Here is a 23980-nt window from a genome sequence, read left to right as displayed (position 1 = left end):
GTGTGTTCCTGTATGTGTGTGTGTGTCACCTTCTCCCAAAACCTCTTGCTGAAAGTGTCTGGTTAGAACAAGCAATCACACACACCACTGTGCAGAACAATTCCTTCTCTCCCTCTGAACCACTCACAGAAAAAGGGAAACGTTACACCTGGGAGCAGTCAATTAATCAGCTCCCTCGACCCTCTATCCCTTTCCCTCTGTCCTTCTCCCTCTTTCACCCCCTCTCTCTATCAGACTTTCTTTTTCCAGACGATTACCAAGACGGGAATCCATTTCATTACACTTCTACATTCTCTCTCTCTCTCTCTCTGTGTAAACACTAGAATAACAGGCAAACACAGAGGGTATGCAAACAAACAGTGTGTTCAAGGTGAGTCAGAAAGCCCTTTGGCACACTCACTGCTTTAGAAAAAAATTAACACGCGCACACACACACAACCGCACACGCACACACACAACCGCACACGCACACACACATTATGACAGGCATGTAGTGTTGGCTGGAAAGACAAAACCGCCACTGACAGACAGGAAGTTAACAGTACCATGGCTCCTGAAATCCTCCTCAAAGTAGTCCCTGTTGAGGGCGAACTCAGGCTCCTCCGTGTAACTGTATATCTCTGTGGACAAACAGGGGACAGGGGAACCATCAGACAGACAGGATGACATATAGTACTGTACTGAAGGATTCAACAGAGGTAATGTCATGAAAGACATCACGGGGTATACTGTAGTGGAAGCCCTGTATGGCTCAGTCGGTAAAGCATGGCACTCACAGTGCCAGGATTGTGGGTTTGATTCCTGGGGCCACACATTTGTCAGATTTATGRACGCAATGTGACTAGGTCGCTTTGGATAAAAGTATCTGCTAAATTGCATATATTATAATTTATGGTCTCCCGAGTGGCGCAGCGGTCTAAGGCACTGCATCTCAGTGCAAGAGGTGTCACTACAGTCCCTGGTTGGAATCCAGGCTGTATCACATACGGCCGTGATTGGGAGTCGCATAAGGCGGCGCACAATTGGCACAGCATCGTYCAGGTTTGGCCAGGGTAAGCCGTCATTGTAATTAAGAATTTGTTCTTAACTGACTTGCCTAGTTAATTAAAAGGTTAAATCAAAAAATAAAATAAATATAAGCCAACTGTTTCATTAAGTCCCTTTCATAAAAAAATATATTTTGGCTCCCAGTTATCCTTTCTGTRGAGTGTTTCTATTAGATTCATGACATCGCTGACTAATCCTTCTTCAGCGAGTACACAGTAGTTAAATCTCAACAGTCACTACAGCCTGGAGGAACAGTCACAAGAGAGCAACTGTAGTGTCTGTGTTTGTGTAAGCTAATGTCTCAGCGGTACTAGCTACCTAACCAAAGCAGCTGCATTCAACAAGGGAAAACTATGATCTTGCATTAAATCAATCACATGTAGCTGCTGACAGTGCAGCACTGTACTACACTATACTGTAGCACATTTTGTTGCAGTGACTAGCTTCTGGTTATGAACAGAACATAAGACGGAGCATATCCCTTGTGGGTATACTTGAACAGCAGTGATCACCAATTCTGCTGGAAAGCTACAGTGGTTGCCTTGCATGATTTTGCTCCAGCAACTGTTTCAACTAATCAACTGGACTTGATAATTAGTTGAATAAGGTGTTTTGCGGAACAAAAGCTCGCCCAGTAGCTGCCCAGGGTCTCTGGTTGGTGACCGCTGGGTTAGGGTGTAAAGACCTTACCTGAGAGTTCAGTGGTCAGGCTGTCTGTGTCCCCATACTCAAACTCCAGGTTAGGGGACTCCATGGAGCTCTGAAAACAGAAAACACTGAAGTCTAGGCAGAACCGCACATGGAAATGAAGGCGCACACACACACAGTACATCCGTGGTTATAATTCCTTTATAACCTCAGAAATCACACAGTTCAGGTTCCTCCACTCACTGTTCTTCCTTCTCGGATGGGTGACCACATTTGTTGAGCTTTCTTTTCCGCATGGCTATGCAAAGACAGGCAACAGTCAGAGTGGAAAAACTGAACGAGAGGGACGCAGGAGTCAACATGCCCTACATTTCAGAGTGGGTTAACGTACGTATCCAGTTAAGGGTCTTTGATGCCGCTCTGACATTAGCCTCACCCCATGATTACTGCTTGCCCTCTGGGCATTTTACTACAGGACCCCATAGTACACACACACACACGCCTAGAGAGACATATACACACACACACTCTCAAAGACAGTACGTACACACACACACAGCATGGCGGGAATAAGGACAGAGACCGAGCCCACCTCTGCTAGCCGTCATAGTTGCTAAAAGCATTATTTTCCCAGGTTGWGACAGACTGATACAGTATGCACKATCWCACCAGTTATCAAAGCACCGCGAAACAACAACATTCACATACTGCCAGCCAATACAAAAGACCGTAGCACTTGGATAGAGACAGACTAGACTTTGAAATAGGTTAAGGACCKCCGTTGGTCAGCCTTGAGCGAGTGTCTCAKCAGCAATTTAGTGAGAGAGAAAATGACAGCGAATCACGGTCCTTAAATGGCATGTGTCAGTGGCTGAAGTGCGAGGACTGTCTGTAGTTATTTTTCATGCATCCTACCACAGAAGGGCAGCAGTAGTCAGGGATAGGCTAACATCTGTAATTCATTGGAACCTGGAGCACCCAAAGCCTCAGAAAATGTCTGTCAGATTAGGTTGAGATTCAATAGGAGGGATGGAAAATGTACGAATCGCTTGGCCTAATGACTTGTTCATTTAAATTACATTGGGCCCAGATCCCACTCCAGATGGAGACTTGTTGTGTATTGTGAGGTGGTTTTCAGTTCCAAACACCATTTGAGAGCTAAGACGTACTAGAGCGAAATAAACTCAGCAAAAAAAAGAAACGTCCTCTCACTGTCAACTGCGTTTATTTTCAGAATACTTAACATGTGTAAATATTTGTATGAACATAACAAGTTTCAACAACTGAGACATAAACTGAACAAGTTCCACAGACATGTGACTAACAGAAATTGAATAATGTGTTCCTGAACAAAGGGGGGTCAAAATCAAAAGTAACAGTCAGTATCTAGTGTGGCCACCAGCTGCATTAAGTACTGCAGTGCATCTCCTCCTCATGGACTGCACCAGATTTGCCAGTTCTTGCTGTGAGATGTTACCCCACTCTTCCACCAAGGCACCTGCAAGTTCCCAAAATTTTTTGGAGGGAATGGCCCTAGCCCTCACCCTCCGATCCAACAGGTCCCAGACATGCTCAATGGGATTGAGATCCGTACTCTTCGCTGGCCATGGCAGAACACTGACATTCCTGTCTTGCAGGAAATCACACACAGAATGAGCAGTATGGCTGGTGGAATTGTCATGCTGGAGGGTCATGTCAGGATGAGCCTGCAGGAAGGGTACCACATGAGGGAGGAGGATGTCTTCCCTGTAACGCACAGMGTTGAGATTGCCTGCAATGACAACAAGCTCAGTCCGATGATGCTGTGACACACCGCCCAGACCATGATGGACCCTCCACCTCGAAATCGATCCCGCTCCAGAGCTCAGGCCTCGGTGTARCGCTCATTCCTTCGACGATAAACGCGTATYCGACCATCAACCCTGGTGAGACAAAACCGCGACTCGTCATTTATGAGCACTTTTTGCCAGTCCTGTCTGGTTCAGCGATGGTGGGTTTGTGCCCATAGGCGACGTTGTTGCTGGTGACGTCTGGTGAGGACTTGCCTTACAACAGGCCTACAGACCTCAGTCCAGCCTGTTCAGCCTATTGCGGACAGTCTGAGCACTGATGGAGGATTGTGCGGTCCTGGTGTAACTTGGGCAGTTGTTGTACCTGTCTCCAGGTGTGATGTTGATGTACCGAATCCTGTGCAGGTGTTGTTACACGTGGTCTGCCACTGCAAGGACGATCAGCTGTCCGTCCTGTCTCCTTGTAGCGCGTCTTAGGCTCTCACAGTACCGACATTGCAATTTATTGCCCTGGCCACATCTGCAGTCCTCATGCCTCCTTGCAGCATGCCTAAGGCACATTCACGCAGATGAGCAGGGACCCTGGGCAACTTTCTGTTGGTGTTTTTCAGAGTCAGTAGAAAGACCTCTTTAGTGTCCTAAGTCTTCATAACTGTGACCTTAATTGCCTACTGTCTGTAAGCTGTTAGTGTCTTAACGACCGTTCCACAGGTGCACGTTCATTAATTRTTTATGGTTCATTGAACAAGCATGGGAAACAGTGTTAAAACCCTTTACAATGAAGGTCTGTGAAGTTATTTGGATTTTTACAAATTATCGTTGAAAGACAGGGTCCTGAAAAAGGTATGTTTATTTTTTTGCTGAGTTTACATGTGATATGAGTAATGTAAGATATGTAAACATTATTAAAGTGGCATTATTTAAAGTGACTAGTTATCCATTTATTAGTGTCCAGTGATTGGGTAACAATATCAGCAGCAGCCTCTCTGAGTTAATGATTTCTGTTTAGCAGTCTGATGACCTTGAGATAGAAGCTGTTTTTCAATCTCTCGGTCGTAGCTTTGATGCACCTGTACTGACCTCCCCTTCTGGATGATAGAGGTGTGAACAGGTAGTGGCTCAGGTGGTTGTTGTCCTTGATGATCTTTTTGGCCTTCCTGTGACATCGGGTGTTGTAGGTGTCATGGAAGGCAGGTAGTTTGCCCCCGCAGATGCGTTGTGTAGACTGCACCACCCTCTGGAGAGCCTTGAGTTTGAGGGCGGTGCAGTTGCCGTACCAGGCTGTGATACAGCCCGACAGGATGCTTTCGATTGTGCATCTGTAAAGGTTTGTCAGTGTTTTGGGTGACAAGCCAAATTTCTTCAGCCTCCTGAGGTTGAAGAGGCGGTGTTGCGCCTTCTTCACCACTGTGTGGGTGGACCATTTCAGTTTGTCTGTGATGTGTACACCCAGGAACTTAAAACTTTCCAACTTCTCCACTGCTGTCCCATTGATGTGGATAGGGGGGTGCTCCCTCTGCTGTTTCCTGAAGTCCACAATCATCTCCTTTGTTTTGTTGACGTTGAGTGAGAGGTTGTTTTCCTGACTCGAGTGCCCTCACCTCCTACCTGTAGGCTGTCTCGTCATTGTTGGTGATCAGGCCCTTTACTGTTGTGTCGTCTGCAAACTTGATTATTGAGTTGGATGCCTGCATGGCCACGCAGTCGTGGGTAACAAGGAATACAGGAGAGGGCTGAACACACACCCTTGTGGGGCCCCAGTGTTGAGGGTCAGCGAAGTGGAGATGTTGTTTCCTACCTTCACCACCTGGTGGCAGCCCATCAGAAAGTCCAAGACCCAGTTGCACAGGGCGTGGTTGAGACCCAGGGCCTCCAGCTTGATGATGAGCTTGGAGGGTACTATGGTGTTGAATGCTGAGCTGTAGTCAATAAACAGCATTCTTACATAGGTATTATTTTTGTCCAGATGGGATAGGGCAGTGTGCAGTGTGATGGCTATTGYGTCATCTGTGGACCTATTGGGGCGGTATGCAAACTGAAGTGGGTCTARGGTGGCCGGTAAYGTGGTGGTTATATGATCCTTGACTAGCCTCTCAAAGCACTTCATGATGACAGAAGTGAGTGCTATGGGGTGGTAGTCATTTAGTTCARTTATCTTTGCCTTCTTGGGTACAGGAACAATGGTGGCCATCTTGAAGCATTTGGGGAAGCAGACTGGGACAGGGAGCGATTGAATATGTCTGTAAACACACCAGCCAGCTGGTCTGCGCATGCTCTGAGGACGCGGCTAGGGATGCCGTCTGGGCCAGCAGCCTTGCGAGGTTAACAAGTTTAAAAGTTTTACTCACGTCAGCCACTGAGAAGGAGAGGGGGGGGGACCGCAGTCTTTGTTAGCGAGCCGCAASGGTGGCACTGTATTATCCTCAAATCGGGCAAAGAAGGTGTTTAGTTTGTCTTGAAGCAAAACATCGGTGTCCGTGACATGGCTGTTTTTGTTTTTGTAGTCCGTGATTTCCTGTAGACCCTGCCACATATGTCTCGTGTCCGAGCCGTTGAATTGCGACTCCACCTTGTCCCTGTACCGGCATTTCGCTTGTTTGATTGCCTTGCGGAGCGAATAACTACACTGTTTATATTCAGCCATATTTCCAGACGGCTATGATCGGCTATGAAAAGCCAACTGACATTTACTCCTGAGGTGCTGACCTGTTGCACCCTCGACAACCCCTGTGATTATTATTATTTAACCCTGCTGGTCATCTATGAACATTTGAACATCTTGGCCATGTTCTGTTATAATCTCCACCCGGCATAGCCAGAAGAGGACTGGCCACCTCTCATAGCCTGGTTCCTCTCTAGGTTTCTTCCTAGGTTCTGGCCTTTCTAGGGAGTTTTTCCTAGCCACCGTGCTTCTACACCTGCATTGCTTGCTGTTTGGGGTTTTAGGCTGGGTTTCTGTACAGCACTTTGTGACATCAGCTGATGTAAGAAGGGCTTTATAAATACATTTGACAGATTTTTATGTCTTCACTACTTTTCTACAATGTAGAAAATAGTGAAAATAAAGAAAAACCCTTGAATGAGTAGGTGTATCCAAACTTTKGACTGGTACTGTAGAGATAGATTAYCTTAATTACCTCGACKRACCCGTGCCCCCGCTCAATGACTCTGTACCGGTACCCCCTGTATATAGCCTCGTTACTGTTATTTTATTGTTGCTCTTTAATTATTTGTTATTTTTCTATGTTCTTATTTATTTATTTATTTACTTCGGTTCATTTTAGTAAATACTTTCTTAAAACTGCGTTGTTGGTTAACGGCTTGTAAGTAAGCATTTCACTGTACGGTCTACACCTGTTGTATTCGGCGCATGTGACAAATAACATTTGATTTGATTTGATTAGAAACCACATCTTAACTTCAGCTCACGATTGTTTGATTGGGATAATAATTAAACACAGGCATCAATCCTAGTGTCTGATTGGCTTAGTCCCCCGCAGAGGAGATGAGAGGATGCCAGAAGGTTGTGTCTGTTGCACGGGGAAACTAAGGTTTGTGTTGTTACTGCTCTCAATAGAGCATGTTTGTTTGAAGGAGAGTGGGGAATTTGGTCTCTCTCACTCGGCTACCCATTGGCATCAACAATTCTCTCTCTCCCCCCASCCCCTCCAGCTTGCTATGAACACTACCCTTCCTTCCACACTGGCACAGTGAACMCTGCGCTCCACCGTCAGTGTGTGCAAACACTGGGCATCCCGTCAAAATCCCCACCAGCCCCCATCCCCCCTCTTCTCATATAAGCATATGTTAAAAATAACCTATGACCGAAGCCAGCCAGCCAGCCAAGCCAATGGGCCAATGCAATAATCAACTCTAACACAGATCACATGAGGAATAGCCTGGACAAAGCAATAGAATTAAGTGGRACGATCATATCTCATATCGGCTATGATGACTTTGGCGTACATTGTGTGGCTTGAGCACTGAACGGAGTCTTTGCTACTTGACTACACCGAGTTCTGTTTACAGACGCATTAGCCTGCTTTAAAGAAGCCATTGGTAAAGAAATGAGCCAACTGGATCCTTTAGATTTCACCAGTGTGGAGATGAGGTTTCATGTGTTTATTTCATGCCCGTCAACCAGCATTGAACCCCCCCCCCACCACACACCTCTGTCCTGGAAAGCTTGAGGCTGGAGGGGAAATATGCTCTAATTCCTTTTTTTTTTGTATCATTTTCCCCCCACCATATAATATGCCCAACAAACACGATCCAGGATATGTTTGGTGTGATTTCACTGGATAGATGTAGGTTACCCACCACCTCAGTTCACCCACTAGCAGGGCTAGGCAACCTAGTCTGGATCTGGGTTACACTGCCAAGACATGAATCCAAAATGCAATTGATTTGTTTTAATTTTTAATGGCTGAATGAATGAGTTATGAGAACAACTATATACGGTAGCCTAGTAGTATGGAGCATAATGTCAAGCATGTTTACTTGAAAGCAACTATAGGCAATAGTGGAACAATATAATTAGAGAAACATTTTGAAAACCGATTAGTGTGTTTAATAAGAAATATCCAGTTAGTAATTACATCTTAATATGTAATAATTGAGAAACTAGCTAATAGCCTATGCCTTATTCTATCAATTTCAAATCCACTCTTCTGCACTGACAAATAAATGCAATTCAAAAATTGTATTGATTCACACACTGGCATATCTACATATAGGCTGCTGCCCGAGCATATGGGACAAATAAGTACACACCGAATGATTTCTTCTTCTTATTATATCCCCAACATCAATACTGTGTACATAAACCTACTGTATATTTGCCAATCTGACACCGGTCTACGATGTCATGCACAAATGCACAGGCGGTAGCTGCAAGATAAGATTCGACCACAAAACGTACTGGACATTGACAGTCACATTAGCTACCTGTATTTGCCACGCTCAGAATTAACCATAAACTTACGGTATTTATAGCATCCACTTGCTCTGTCACCAAAATAACAACCTGGGCTGCATGCTTTCAAAAGCGGCTCTGTAGCAAAAGGGCATTTAAAGCTTAAAGCTCCCCAGCAACAACAAMCCACACGGACATGGACCCCTCTTTACTGGCTCAACGAGTAGCTACAAACTGGCTTTACCTCCCAATCCTTCAGCAAATTCATGAACACATATCTCCCATTCGGCAGAGGCCTTTGTTTGTTGCAGTTGTTGTTAATGTTATTAATGATAGGTACCTCCATTTCGTCTGCCTGCATCTTTCTGTGTTGGTTCGTTCACTTTTTCTGCAGCTCGTGCATTCCGGTAAGGTTCGAGCCTGACAAATTGTAACAGATTTCAGTATTCCAAGTTCAGGAAACCCGTCCCCGTTAGTGTGATTGGTTGACTGGACGCCAGAGAGGGCGGGGTTAACTTCTACTGTAAATGGTGACTGGCGGGTTGGTCTTACCCGCGAGTGAATCCGTGGAGTAGAGTATGCGAGTGTTCTAATGCGGTCAATGAATTGGTGCTGATGTTGAGTGTTCCATAATGGCACCTACATTAGAAACATTGTCCGTTTCGGTGGATTTAAATGAAACATTTGCTATTATAGCTTAGTATTGATAGGCTATTCAATTGTATCTATGTACTTGAATGTAACCATTTCGTGTTCACACAGCTGTTTAATCCATCTTGTTCTGTCAGAATGACTGGATTGTGTATAGACTATCTGTCGTATCCTGATATCCTCCACACCTTAGTCAGAGTGGGCATTTCAATCAATCCAAGACCTGAGACAAGACACAAAACCTATGAGTCAATACAATTATTTTATACCAGCCTAGTAACAAACCGGATTAAATGAATCAAGAGCTTGATGACTATTTGGTTGAATCGGGTATGTTATTGCTGGGCCAGAACAAAAGCCTGCTTCCAGGATCATGATTGAAGAACACTGCTCTAGAGGGAATTTAATATTCCCCCCAAAACATCCATCCCTTRAGGCAGGCTGCCACATCGAGTGGTGGTAATGTAGGGGTCGGAGAGGGGTGACGACAGACTAGACCTAGACCACTCCACGGTCATTCTCATCCCACCACCGCCACAGTGAACTGAGTGAATTATTGATTAGTGACTGTAGCAGGGGGCTGCTTGACGTAGATTGCCTTGCTCACTCTCATGCCCCCCCGTAACAACTCCCCTGACTGAGAAAAGCACTTAACATGATCTGATTGGAGTGTACAGTTTAATGAGAGGGCAAAGGTCATATCCGTTTCACGTAGGTGAACTTGACACATGGTGGCTGGTTGGGTGCGGGGGTGTTTATACTGGACGCAGGGATTTATTGATGAACACAGGTCAAAACAAACATGAAACATGATGTGAAATGCACCTGTGTTAATATCATTCTGTTTAGGCCACATTTATTGGGTTACTATGTCCTCTTTGCCTTATTAGCACCTTTAAAAAAAAAAAAACTCTGCATTGTTGGGAAAGAGCTCATAAGTAAGCATTTCACTGTAAAGTCTACACCTTTTGCATTCTGCTCATGACACAAATACATTTGATTTCCTGATATGGTTAATATTGGTGGCTGTTAGGGACCAAAACAACAGTTTAATAATGAATCTTGCGTTTTTACCTTTGTGTGTCAGACCTTTCACATTAACTGAGTGAAGTCAGTGCGTGTGTAGCATGAACGGKATAATAGGCAGTCAACATCTGATTGCGTGTGTGCTTCAGGGTGTCTGTAGCAGAGTGGGTGCACTCTGATTAGGTCACACACTACGACTGTGACTGAGTGGCGACAACAGCTGCTTTCAAGTGCTCTCGACACACCCAGTGTCACCCCGTCACTGTGTCATCTGGCAACACAGTAATCCATTTAATCTGAGCACATACCCCAATTATAGCCCCGTGACCGAGTAAGTATCCAAACTTACGAGTTCTGAGAACATAATTCACATGGACACAATCTATCATGTTGAGTCACTTAATAACCAGTGTTAATGTTAGAAGCACGTGTTCTTCACAACTGCAGTAATAAGTCTTCTAGGACACATGGCTTGTAAATAAGATTGAGGGAACATAACCTAAACCAGTCCTGTAAAACTTGGCCAAACACTGGTACCAGTGCCTTGTGCTCAAATCATCCAAGCTGTATTRAAACGCCCTCGTTCACAATGATAATACTTTGTTTCAAGCACTTCACATAACATCCTCTCTTCCTCTCTCAAGTGGTGTCATTACTGATGTCTAGCTTTCTTTGAGCTCCCAGCAGCAGCAGGCAGTCATCCTCTCATCTATCAGATCGGCCAGAGTCTAGTGATGCCTCAAGGCCATGGGAAATCAGTTTACTCAGGCAGCCCAATACTGATCTTTTGCCCAATAATTGGTATAAGGTCTGATCGGTTAAAAGCATTTAGTGGCAAAGTCTCAGAATTGGGCTGCCTGTGTAAACGCAACCATATATGCTTAATAGGCATTGGTAGCAATCTTTCTATCCAAATGTAGATATATTCAAGAAAATGAATAAAAATACAGCACATCATATATTAGACGAGAAAGGTTGATACAATGACATTTTTATTCTTTAAGATTACAGATCTATTATTGCTCATCTATCATTATCACTTGCAATATTTAAACATTGTTTCGACAACTTAAAAATTTGAGAAGAATTTTCCATTTGTACTGACTTGTGGATTTGCGAACAATAAATACAAGAGTTGATATGCTGTAATTCCTACACTTTTGAGTTAACCATACAAGATGCTGGCGTTAACCCTGCCCACGTGATGCAGCTATTGGACCGACTAATGCTCTTTCACCCCCGGAACGCACCGGCTATGATCCTGAGACAACTGTATCGAAGCAACCATGTCCTACTACACATGACCCTAACACACACTCACTCACTCAAGCACGCACAGGCTCACACGGTCAGACACGATAAACCACTCTAACAGATGAGATAATCAGCACAAGGATCATGTTCTAAAATGTCAGACAAACAGAAATATGGGTTGTATGGATGGTCACACAGAGGGGGCCTCCGACTTGGAAGATGGTWATTATGGAGGCTGGGGCATAAAATGGTAGCTCACGAGTATGACATGAACACAGTGACATTTTAGAATGTATAGTATGGGCATAATTAACATGGGAGCATATGGGTGTATGTTCTCAGGGATTTAAGTCCGTTCTATACGATGTAAAAAAAAATACATGAAAAAATTTGAAGAAAAGCTGGTTCCTCCCAGCTTGCTTGTAGTACGGGCTTTTGGTTCAGGTGAAAACCCTAACAGCTGGGATTTCTAACAAAGTTGAATCTAAAAACGTTGAGGAAATGAAGCCGGACTAATAATCGTACCAGAGGAGTTTGGCCCTCAACAGAAAAACTCAAACTAACGAAGACACCAAATCTTGGACATTTATAAGGTGACTATGACCTTYTATCAGAAATGCATAATAAATTGGAACAATGAGGTAAACTGATGTCTGAAGCGGTGACTCTTTTTTGGAACGTGTGAAATGTAGGTCCCCAACTAATTACAAGCATATGTAATGACCCAGTCATCAAGCTATAGCCTCACTGCAGTTAAAATCACAACTAACGCCTGACAATGGCTAATTGGTTTTAACGCTGTAATTACTGTACAGGTTTGCTTACGGCAGCTTACTATTGAGGACCTGGCCAAAGAAACTACTACAAGCCTGGCTGTACATTTGGTATCTCACTGAAATAGTCTGTCACAGTTTTCAAAAAAATCATCCAGAACATTTATCATAACATTTAATTGCTTATCTTTATAAACGAGACAGATGTTTAATTTCAAAGTTAAGATATTAGATGGGTRGAGGAAAGATATAAAAATCGACATTTCTACATAAATATATCCCCTTGTAATGATCTCCCATACCTGTCATGCCTCTAATTAAGCAATAAGGTACGAGGGAGTTTGTGGTATATGGCCAATATACCTGTGTTAAGGGCTGTTCTTGAGTACGACGCAACGCAGAGTGCCTGGTACATTTCCAATATACCAYAAACCCCTGAGGTGCCTTAATGCGATTATAAACTGATTACCAACATAATTAGAACAGTAAAAATAAATGTTTTGCAATGGTGGTATACGGTCTGATATACCACGGCTTTCAGCCAATCAACATTCAGGGCTCGAACAACTCAGTTTATAATACAGTATAATGCTTTGAAAGGAGAATCTAGCTCCGGACATCGTGGATGGATGTCATAAACTCTGGTCGGCAAAATACTTTTCATATAACACTAGCATCATGTGAGCAGTTTGGGAGCTGAAGAACATAGTTCATTATTGAGAGGCTGTGGTACAGGGAGCTGAGATGGATTCACTGTGTTTGAGTGATAGGTGCGGGAGAGAGGTCCCAACCAATCACAGGGAAAGACCCCGCCCCCACACCTGTCACTGTCCAGTTTGATTGGGGGAATAGGAGAACCAACACATTAAAACATACTTAAAAACAAGGACAGAGAATACATCTGAATCAAATTATCAAAGACAGGACATGATTGGACCCAGTGACCTCCCCCCTCCCACCTCTTCATCTAATCCCTTTCAATTGATCTTTGAAAACAAAACAAAAATCAAGAGTAGGTAAAGACAGACAACAGGACATGAACCAYACGTCCATCCCTAAATCTTCAGAGGTCATCTTTCATTCACACAGAGATTTTTTTGTACATTTGTTTTTCTTCATTAAGTCTTCATTAGTTTTTAAACGAACAATAAAAAGATCTCGCAAYGGAGTTTACGTACGACTGACTGACAGACAGACAAGTAGCTAAGAGAAGACGATGAAATCTCCAGGAGACGCTTGCTAAGGAGCCCAAAATGGCAGGAGCAGCTCAAAAAAGGTTAGAGTTACATTATTCTAGCGGAAATAAATAAAACACTGCCAAAGCGCAGGTAAAGCCACGCCCTCCACTCTGAGCAATTAGCACACAGCTCCTCCCCKCTTGTAAAAAGCAGGTGTGTGACTATTCCGTCCTCCGCTCTCCTTTCTTCTTGGTTCTGTACGATTTTTGGAGCCATGGTATTTTCTTCATTTCAGAGTTGGTTTAATACCTTGGGGAGAAAAAACAAAATGTCAAATCATGTAGTAACAATCTTGCACTGTGGATCTCTCTCTACCAAGCATCTCCCTACCGGCATGGCCGTCTTACCGGGCTTCTACATCTGCATTGCTTGCCGTTTGGGGTTTTAGGCTGGGTTTCTGTATAGCACTTTGTGACATCGGCTGATGTAAAAAGGGCTTTATAAATACATTTGATTGATTTCTCATTATAACTGTATTTATAACATTACACCTTTGCAATAACACCACGAAAGATATACACTGAGCAGACAAAACATTAAGAACACCTGCTCTTTCCATGACAGACTGACCAGGTGCATCCAGGTGAAAGCTACAAACCTTATTGATTTCACTTCAAGCAGTGTAGATGAAGGGGAGGAGTCAGGTTAAAGAAGGATTTTTAAGCAATTGAGGCATGGATTGAGACAATTGAGGCATGGATTGTGTATGTGTGCCATTCAGAGGGTGAATGGGCAAGACAAAGGATTTAAGTGCCTTTGAACGGGGWATGGTAGTAGGTGCCAGGTGCAACGGGTTTGTGTCAAGAACTGCCATGCCTCAGGACTATTTGTAAGTCGCTCTGGATAAGAGCGTCTGCTAAATGACTTAAATGTAAATGTAAATGTACCTGGCCTGATGACTCCTTGCTGTCCCCAGTCCACCTGGCCGTGCTGCTGCTCCAGTTTCAACTGTTCTGCCTGCGGCTATGGAACCCTGACCTGTTCACCGGACGTAATACCTGTCCCAGACCTGCTGTTTTCAACTCTTTAGAGACAGCAGGGGCGGTAGAGATACTCTGAATGCTCGGCTATGAAAAGCTAACTGACATTTACTCATGAGGTGCTGATCTGTTGCACCCTCGACAACCACTGAATATTATTATTTGACCCTGCTGGTCATCTATGAACATTTGAACATCTTGGCCATGTTCTGTTATAATCTCCACCCGGCATAGCCAGAAGAGGAATGGCCTCCCCTCATAGCCTGTTTCCTCTCTAGGTTTCTTCCTAGGTTCTGGCCTTTCTAGGGAGTTTTTCCTAGCCACCGTGCTTCTACACCTGCATTGCTTGCTGTTTTGGGGGTTTTGGGCTGGGTTTCTGTACAGCACTTTGAGATATCAGCTGATGTAAGAAGGTCTTTATAAATCAATTTTAKTGGATTTGAASTGCAACGCTGCTGGGTTCACGCTCAACAGTTTGCCGTGTGTATCAAGTATGGTCCACCACCCAAAGGACATCCAGCCAATTTGACAACATTGACACAACAGTGGGAAGCATTGGAGTTAACATGGGCCAGCAACCCYGTGTAACACTTTCAAACCTTGTAGAGTCCATGYCCTGACGAATTGAGGCTGTTCTGAGGGCAAGGGGGAGTGGAACTCAATATCAGGAAGGTGTTCCTAATGTTTGGTATACTCAGCGTATGTGACGTACAATATTAGCAGGCAATCGAAGCATTCGGGTGTTAATGTTTACCTGTAGTAGTTTGGCTTGAAGGGCCCGTTCTTGTTCAAGCCCAGGTACTTGGCCTGCTCGTCACTCAGCTCTGTGAGGTGGGCATCGAACGTGGGCAGGTGAAGACTGGCCACATACTCATCTGGAATAATACAGAAGGAGGGAGTGGAGGGGGAAGAGCGAGAGAGAGAAAAAAAAGAGCGAGAGAGAAAGATGGATAGAGAGACAGAAAAAGGAGTGGGACGAGAGCGCCTAGTTACTCTTGCCTGCAAGGACACGGGGCTGTTGGTTATTTACTCATTTATTTGTTTGTGTGGGTTTAGCTGAACACACTGGGGCTGCTTCTCCTGTCCCGGTCTCTCCCTCCCTCTCCGTCAKTGATGGTGCAGTGAGCTTAGCAGCAGGGTCTGACAGGCTGACCTATATTGAGCCTCTCTGCCTCTCGTTCTCCCTGCTTTTACTCCAGCAGAGACCCGGCTACGCTGCCAGCTGCAGACACACACGTACGCATGCACACTCAGGCTTTCCATGAGATGTACCTCTACAGTGAACGAAGCACGCACACGCGCACACACACCTCTCTAAATAGGATGCGTTCTACTATGGATTCTATATTTCCCAGACAGTGCAATGACTGTAAATAAATAGAACAAAAGACTAAACGCCACAAGCACGACCTGATATACTAACATCCAGTGTTTGTTTTGGATCATGACGTAGAACATAGATAACCCCTGCAGCCATGTCTTGGATTGGGTTGAGTTCGCACAGAGCTGCTTCAAAACATATTCACGGTCATGCATGCCATCTCTATCCCTATACTGTATCTATCGCTTCTATTTGCTGAGCCGAGTCCGTTGTGCATTCTGGCTGATCCTCTTTCAACTCAATGTTTTCCCCTAAAAAGGGTTTTGTCAGAGGTTCAGACAGGCGGACGGGTGCTGTCAGGTGACTGCTGGCTGCCTCGGCTGAGGCCTGAGCGAATAAGGATTACGGAGTGTGTGTGTGTGTGTGTGTGTGAGAGACAGAGGGTTGAGGACAGAGGAGGGATGAAGGAGTATGTCTGTGTGTGTGTGGACATAGAGCTCGGCCTCTTACCCATCTTCTTGGGCAGCAGGTAGACATCCTGTTTGTAACGTCCCTCCGGGGCGTTGTACAGCTCTATCAGAGCCAGGGCCTGAGGTATGAGACAAGACCCGGATGTCAATCTTACACACACACACTTCTGTTACCATGGAAACGCCACGGTCGCTCTCATGACGCACGCAGCCTTGCCCYGGGGTCAGCGGCAGAGCAATGACAGGACCCTAATCGCTCAGATTACTGTACGAAGCGGCACACACGCCGACGCTGATCCATCCCACACACAAATCGCACAACACACGGTACCTGGGTGGTGGCGGTGATGGACAGGACAAAGGTGGGGACCGTAGAGCAGCTTAGGTTCAGCAGACGACCCTGAGGACAGATCGAGAGACACACATTGGGTTAACAACCAGTTAAACGGCACACAGAATCAGAGAAAACTGCCTACAGCTCCGTCTCAATGATAAGATACTGTGTGTGTGTGTGTGTGTGTGTGTGTGTGTGTGTGGTTGACATCGACATCATCAAATGTCAGAAAAAGTGTTGCCGAGTCCAAGCTCAGAATAACAGAAGCTGTGGTGCAGACAGACATGTAAACCGAGGGAGAACATGGGACTGGTACTGTTACTGGGCTCAGACTGCTAACGAGCCAGCGTTCACAAAGGAGGAGGAACTGATCTACATTTACTACCGCCATCATACACTCCTCGGTGGCACAGAAAGCATGTGATAGTGTGCATTATTTCCCAGAGAGCTGCAACATGTTGTGTTAGTACGTAGCAATTACACTTTGGTGGTGCTTTGGTTTCAGTTCCCTGTTTGCTGCGAGTAGCAGTGACAGTACAACGGGGCGTACTGTTGCTTTATGCAGTATGCACACTGCCCGGGGGAACTGAGACAGCCCACACTTCCCTGTTCTGTAGAAAGCGTCCGGAGAACAGAACACAGCTACTGGTGAGCTCCTGAGAACCAAACTAACAACAACAAAAAAAGCGACATCTCTTTGAAAAAGCCCCTCGGATCGAGACAGTAGAGGAGAAGTGAGGGAGTCCAGGAGTGAAGATGGAGAGAATAGAGTCAAAAAAAAGAGGGAAGAGTGAGAGGGGAAAATAAAACGTTCTCTGATTATAGCCTGGAGGAGATCAAATAGCAGACACACTGAAGCACCTGGCCTGTCTGGCTTTCTGTCTGGCTTTCCGTCTGGCTATCTGTCTGGCTCGCTCTCACGGTGGTTTCATTCTGTCAGAGACTGCTGCACACACACAGAGTGCCTCTGTGTCTCTCTCTGCTAAGAGAAAGGGAGTGCTGCACACACACAGAGAGAGAGAGAGAGAGACGGAGAGACAGAGAGACAGAGAGACAGAGAGACAGAGAGAGAGAGCCTCTGTCTCTCTCCGCTATGAGAGAGGGAATATGGTGTAGACGTACTGCTTGTTTACCAGGCTCAGACTCAGATAGGGGTTGTTGTACAGCTACATATGGATCATTTGGATCTATTCACGCCCAGTTATTTGGAAGTTGAGAGGATTTATAGATCAAATCACAAGGGTCAATGATCTGAGGTAGTACCGTCACGGACAGCCTTGTATTAATGTGACGATGATGATAATAATAATAGATCACCTCAGCCAGCAGCACTATCCGCTTGCCGTCGGGCCAGATGACGTGGTCCACCTGTGACCTAACTCTCTCCCAGGTCAGCTCCGGGGTCCGCAGGCTCGCCTGGAGGAGAGGACAACAAACGGACAGGAAACAGTTACCACGAGAACAGTTTCACTACGACAACCAGGGCCTAAAATTAACCCCCGCCAAATGYGGATCGATTTTGGCATTGGTCAGTAAGATGTCCGTTTCACCAGCCACGTTGGCGGTAGGTCAGGGCTCCACAAGCATGTCAATCCCATTTGCAAATAAACAGAGTTAGGGGTCAAATATGAGCTCATGTACAGCTGAACAAATACTGCAGTAGCCGTTTTCACAGTATTTCTGACATTTTGTTTCATAGCTGGCAGCTAATCACACAAAGAACTACAAATCATATAATAATATCCCAACTCGCGCAACATGGCTGGGGAGCTGTGTCCACCGCGCTGACGACTCATTTTGGAACCGGTGGGCACAAGTATAAAAAGGTGGTCAAATTGTTTTACTTCTTATATTTCGTAATATCCAATGGTAGTTACAGTCTTGTCCCATCGCCGTCCCYTACGGACTCGGGAGAGGCCAAGGTCGAGAGCTATGCGTCCTCCGAAACACGACCCTGCCAAGCCGCACTGCTTGGTTGACACTGCTCGCTTAATCCGGAAGCCAGCTGCACCAATGTGTCGGAGGAAACACCGTCCAGCTGGCGACCGAAGTCAGCTTGAAGGCGCCCGGCCCGCCACAAGGAGTCGCTAGAGCGAGATGGGAAAAGGAAATCCCGGCCGGTCAAACCCTTCCCTAACCCAGACGACGCTGGGCCAATTGTGCACCGCCTCATGGGTCTCCCAGTCACGGCCGGCTGCAACACAGCCTGGGATCGAACCCAGGTCTGTAGTGACGCCTTAAGCACTGCCTTAGACCGCTGCGCCACTCTGGAAGCCAAAGTTGGTCGAATTTACTCTAAAGTGAGACTTTGTCCTTGTTTCATGGCTATTTACATCGTTTTGTTCACAAGCTAGGTTGTTTTTCAATGTTTGAGTTTGCTTCAGCTGCTAGCAAAGGCATCGGCTACTAGTCAGATTCTCTATATCACAGGCAGTCACTGAGAGTCCAGCTGCTCGACTCCAGCGGCTCAGTGCCCTCGTTGCCACGGTAACCGCACACCCTTAAAGGGGCAGCATAAAATTTTTATCTCATCTTAGGTATTTTGGTTAAGACTCAGGTCACAAAAAATGAAATAACATTGAGTAATATACCACTTCACTTATTACTAGTAATACATGTATTGTTTTAGAAACATTACAAAGCATGCTCATCCGTTAAAAAAAAGAAGAAAAAAAAAAGTTTAATATTTTGTCTGGTAAAAACTCTGAGTGGCTGGTAGATTTTTTAATCTGCCACAGTGGCGGGTGGACCAAAAAGTTCATGTCAGGCCCTGATGACAACAGTCACTATGAAAATAGTTTCACTATGACCCTGAGGATGTCACAGTAACAGTGATAACAACTGACAGGCATAGGCCACAGCGAGCCAACCCATAACTACGCCAACGTCAGGTCAGGGGCGTTGTCGTATCACAGCTTCCCCCACAGTGACAATAACGTGACAAGCATTGGTGACAGCAGTGTCTTCCGCCCACACGATCAGTCAAGCTGTCACAATAACACGCCCACACACGTACATACAACCCCCCCCCCCTTCATCTCCCACCAATACACACAGACACACAGTTCACTCACCACGTCGATCTCGGTGTTTGAGTGTCCCATGTTGCAGACGATACAGCCGTTCTTCATACGGTCCAAGTATTCTCTCACCACCACGTTCTTATTTCCTGAAGTGGCGGGAACGTCATTAAAACGTGCCATCGATATTACACTCTCGCAATCATCATGTTCACTACTGTTCACTACTGCCGATTATAACGTTTATAACRACTTCAAAAAGGAATTATGTTGCTGTATATGCTACGCAAATGATGCTAGGAATAAATCTCCTGCACTAGATAAAAATCGATCTAGTCGGAACGCACCATTGGGCTCCACATCCAGTCTCCACATTGACCTACAGTATGAATAAGTGTCTGAATGGCATCGCGTGCCTCTAAGTCGGAGTGCGTGAACGTGCAGGTCTGTGTGCGCACACATACACATTCGCACGAGTGATTACGTCCGTCTGTCCTTTTTCAACTAACGTGGATGAGGACTGCAGCCTGTCAATAGGCTTAATAGACTAGGGAGGTAATGCAGTCTGGCCCAATGAACTCTTCACTCTGATTGAATCTGAACGTGGAGCGCCGACTGGCTGGCTACGCACATGGCTGCTAGGTCGGAGTGATTGAGATGACTCCTGTAATGTCTACATCAGTGGTCACCAAAACATTTTGAGTCAAGATCACTTTATTTATATATATATATATATATATATATTTTTTTTTTTAAACATGACTTTAAAAAAGTAAGCCTATGCAACGTTAACCAATTAGAAACAGTTCTGTAGCAACGAGGTCTGTGCAGTAGGCTATAGGCCCAATAACATTATCAGTGCATGTTGGCTACACTTGAATTGCCCTGCCAATGTTGTTCTTCTCTGGAATGATCACAATGGTAATAGATCATTTGATGTATTACTTGTGAGACACAGCTGAGTGAGCATAATAATTAGCTTTTTYACTGAACTGATGGCCTGCATCTTATGGTCAGTCTGAGGGGAGGGACGGAGCAACGGTGAGGCTGCCTCTAACCCAACTCACCGTCCCTCCTCTCTCCCAAGAATCCTGACGGGTTGCATCCGACCGCAAGGCACTACAGAGGGTAGTACATGCGACCCGGTACACCACCGGGGCCAAGCTTCCTGCCATCCAGGACCTCTATACCAGGCGGTGTCAGAGGAAGGCCCTAAAAACTGTCTAAGACTCCAGCCACCCTAGTCATAGACTGTTCTCTCTGCTACCGCACGGCAAGCAATACCGGAGCGCCAAGTCTAGGTACAAGAGGCTTCTAAACAGCTTCTACCCCCAAGCCATAAGACTCCTGAACAGCTAATCAAATGGCTACCCAGACTACTTGCATTGCCCACCCCCCCTTCTACGCTGCTGCTACTCTGTTACTTTCTATGCATAGTCACTTTCTATGCATAGTCACTTTCTATGCATAGTCACTTTAATAACTCTATCTACATGTACATATTACCTCGACTAACCTGTGCCCCCGCACATTGACTCTGTACCGGTACCCTCCTGTATACAGCCTCGCTATTGTTATTTTACTGCTGCTCTTTAATTATTTGCTACTTTTATTTCAGGTATTTTCTTAAAATTGCATTGTTGTTTAAGGGCTTGTAAGTAAGCATTTCACTGTAAGGTCTACTACACCTGTTGTATTCGGCGCATGTGCAAAATTTGATTTGAAAAGGGTGGAGGGGGGGGGGGGGACAGTCTTCCAGCTGATGGCGAAACTCAAGTCGCACTGCATTATTTCTGCCTCACGCACCAATTCATGTTGTTACTCATATGACCAGAGAAAGTGAAATATTCCTCGAAACTAAAAAAATTAAGCCGCTAACACAAGCGTATGGAAACACTTCGCTATACTCATTCACTGCCGCTGCAGTGCTGTTTGTAGCGCGAGTGGGAGTAGGGAGAACGCTCATTTTATAGCTTATAAAAGGTGTTTAATAAAGTGTCGACAGTACTGAATAACAACAAACATGTACTCATAAAAACAGCAGCTCTTTGCTGTATTCGTTGTCTCTCTCTAGTTATAGTTTTTAATAAGTTAAGAAATCACACAGTATTTGCTGTGYGTTCGAGGCTTCTTTTTACAGCCTGTGGCTCGAGGAAAATGTGCAGACACTGATCTGAGCTCTGATTGGCCAGCGGTAGGCCTATAGGTGAACTTGATTTGCTCTTTGGGCCTGCCGTTTAGGCAACCTTCTGCCTTCAGACACATGAAATGGCTCAGAACGGGAACACTTTTGCCTTCCTGGCACTAGGGCTGCTGAATCAAGTGCACCAACAGCTCTAAACAAAAAATAGGTACGCAAGCATTTATCATTGTTGTTTTTTTTGACAGAAATGTCTGGTGATCGACTAGAAATGCCTTGGAGACTGCGATCGACCGGTTGGTGACCGCTGGCCTATACCCTACTGTCTAGTCACCCTCTAGGCTGCTGGGAGTGTGTGTGTGTGTGTGTATGAATAGAGTGGTGCAGGCTGGATCAGCCAAGCAGTAAAGCCGTAGGGAGAAGGTGGTTGTTGTTGCTATGCCCATGCTGGAAAGGATGGGAGTACAGGGGTTTTTAACCACAAATTTGACTTAAAGAAATCTAAACCCTAACCCTGACTTAAACTCCAACAAGCTCATGTACTTACGCTTGGTTATTCGTTTTGACACTATTGCCACTTATGTGTTCTAACGTGGCCATCTAGTGCTGACCGAGGGGACAAGGGAGAATTGTTCACCTGTGCAAGTGATGACAATGTCCACTTGTCTGATCACTTCATTCAGCTTCACCAGTCTGAAGCCATCCATGCTGAACAGGGACGGGGAAAAAAACGCGTTACTTCCTCGTTCACCCTGCTGCCATTGGCCGATTAGTTCACGTACCAGGCTCTGATTGGTTGAACTCACCAGGCCTGCAAGGCACAGATGGGGTCGATCTCTGTGACGTACACGATGGAGCCCATGGCCTTGAGAGCAGCACAGCAGCCCTTCCCCACCTATGGATACGCAAATAAAAACACACATGGGCATAGGACAGATGGAGGCTCTACTATAGACTTGGATGGTAAATATTTTCCTCTGGTGGTCCATTTTGATATAATAAGGTGTTTAGATCGCCAGCAGCATCCCACTGCTGGCTTGCCTCTGAAGCTAAACAGGGTTGATCCTGGTGGGTCCCTGGATGGGGGACCAGATGCTACTGGAAATGGGTTTGAAGGGCCAGTAGGCATYGAGGACATTTCCCTGTGTAGGGTCCCGTCTTTCGGATGGGACGTAAAAAGGGCGGCCTGACTCTGTGGTCACTAAAGACCCCATGGCACTTATCGTAAGAGTAGGGGTGTTAACCCTGGTGTTCTGGCTAAATTCCCAATATGGCCCTCATACCATCATGGCCACCTAATCATCCCCAACTCCCAATTGGCTCATTCATCCCCTCTCCTCCCCCTGTAACTTTTCCCCAGGTCGTTGCTGTAAATGAGAAATGTGTTCTCAGTCAACTTACCWGGTAAAATTTGAGTTAAAAAATGATAAGTACCAGTTGGAGCGGCAGGAAGCCTAGTGGTTAGAGTGTTGGACTAGTAACCGAAAGGTTGCAAGATCGAATCCGAGCTGACAAGGTAAAAATCTGTCGTTCTGCCGCTGAACAAGGCCTAGGCCGTCATTGAAAATAAGAATTTGTTCTTAACGGACTTGCCTAGTTTAAGGAAAATAAATAAATAAAAAAGGAGGAAAAATAGCAGAGTTTTGGTGCAGGTACAGCTAATGCTACCTACAGTAGCAAAAAACATTATTRTATTATTATTTTATCGATACAAATATCAATATAATATTGTCCACAAATAATGTAGCGAAATGCAACTATCGACCCCCCCCCCCCATCACTAGTACACAGTAGGTAAGACAGACTCTTACCTCTCCATATCCACACACAACCACCTGTTTTCCCCCAAACATTACATCAGTGGTCCTCTTCAGACTGGAGGGAAAGCGAAGAAACACAAAAATCACAGGAAGTTAGCATGACAAAATGTTTAAGTCATCCGTAGACTCCCGGCCGTCAGCGCCCAAAGACAATTATATATGTGACGACAATGACGTAATCTTCCTCGGTCTTTCTGCTTTGAACAGGCATGCCGGAGTTGTCCTACCCGTCCAGGATGGACTCCCTGCAGCAGTAGAGGTTGTCAAACTTCTGCTTGGTCACAGAGTCGTTGACATTCATGGCCGGGACACACAGCTTCCCCGCCTTGGACAGCTGGTACAACCTATACACAGAGCAGCAATAAGAGAGGGGCATCATAACCAGTAAAACCTGACACTACCCGTTATAGCCACTAGATGGAGACATGGCCATAGAGGATGGACCACTCGCTTCAAAACAAACCCCTGAGTAAGGGGGAAGCTTACTGGCAAAATACTGKTTTTCTCAGTCTAGACGATGAGTCAACGCATAATGAAGTAGTGTGGTTAGCAG

The 23980-nt window shown here is 45.4% G+C and overlaps 2 protein-coding genes across 9 annotated transcripts in view; both read right to left on the bottom strand.

The window, feature by feature from the left end:
* Window positions 1-8843, bottom strand: part of strip2 (striatin interacting protein 2) — a 42477-nt gene extending 33634 nt beyond the window's left edge. For 2 of the 4 annotated variants that reach the window (XM_023968342.2, XM_023968368.2), the window contains exons 1-3: window positions 1939-2154; window positions 1738-1807; window positions 546-620 (exon numbers count right to left, since the gene is read on the bottom strand). In XM_023968342.2, the coding sequence (XP_023824110.1) occupies window positions 546-620; window positions 1738-1807; window positions 1939-1968 (175 nt within the window). In that variant the 5' untranslated portion in view covers window positions 1969-2154. Of the gene's footprint in view, window positions 1-545; window positions 621-1737; window positions 1808-1938; window positions 2155-8644 lie in introns of those variants that run through there. The other 2 variants (XM_023968359.2, XM_023968350.2) reach the window with 2 other exon arrangements.
* A 2208-nt stretch (window positions 8844-11051) lies between these two features.
* LOC111950594 (putative adenosylhomocysteinase 3) overlaps window positions 11052-23980 on the bottom strand; it is a 45293-nt gene continuing 32364 nt past the window's right edge. For 3 of the 5 annotated variants that reach the window (XM_023968301.2, XM_023968311.2, XM_070434514.1), the window contains exons 8-17: window positions 23655-23771; window positions 23419-23482; window positions 22414-22502; window positions 22245-22315; window positions 19522-19616; window positions 17765-17863; window positions 16445-16513; window positions 16154-16232; window positions 15077-15197; window positions 11052-13591 (exon numbers count right to left, since the gene is read on the bottom strand). In XM_023968301.2, coding sequence (XP_023824069.1) covers window positions 13585-13591; window positions 15077-15197; window positions 16154-16232; window positions 16445-16513; window positions 17765-17863; window positions 19522-19616; window positions 22245-22315; window positions 22414-22502; window positions 23419-23482; window positions 23655-23771 — 811 coding nt within the window. In that variant the 3' untranslated portion in view covers window positions 11052-13584. Of the gene's footprint in view, window positions 13592-15072; window positions 15198-16153; window positions 16233-16444; window positions 16514-17764; window positions 17864-19521; window positions 19617-22244; window positions 22316-22413; window positions 22503-23418; window positions 23483-23654; window positions 23772-23980 lie in introns of those variants that run through there. The other 2 variants (XM_023968321.2, XM_023968330.1) reach the window with 1 other exon arrangement.

Source organism: Salvelinus sp. IW2-2015, linkage group LG3 (assembly GCF_002910315.2).
Source record: "Salvelinus sp. IW2-2015 linkage group LG3, ASM291031v2, whole genome shotgun sequence".
Classification (NCBI taxonomy): Eukaryota; Metazoa; Chordata; class Actinopteri; order Salmoniformes; family Salmonidae; genus Salvelinus; species Salvelinus sp. IW2-2015.
This window is presented reverse-complemented; position numbering and strand designations above follow the sequence as displayed.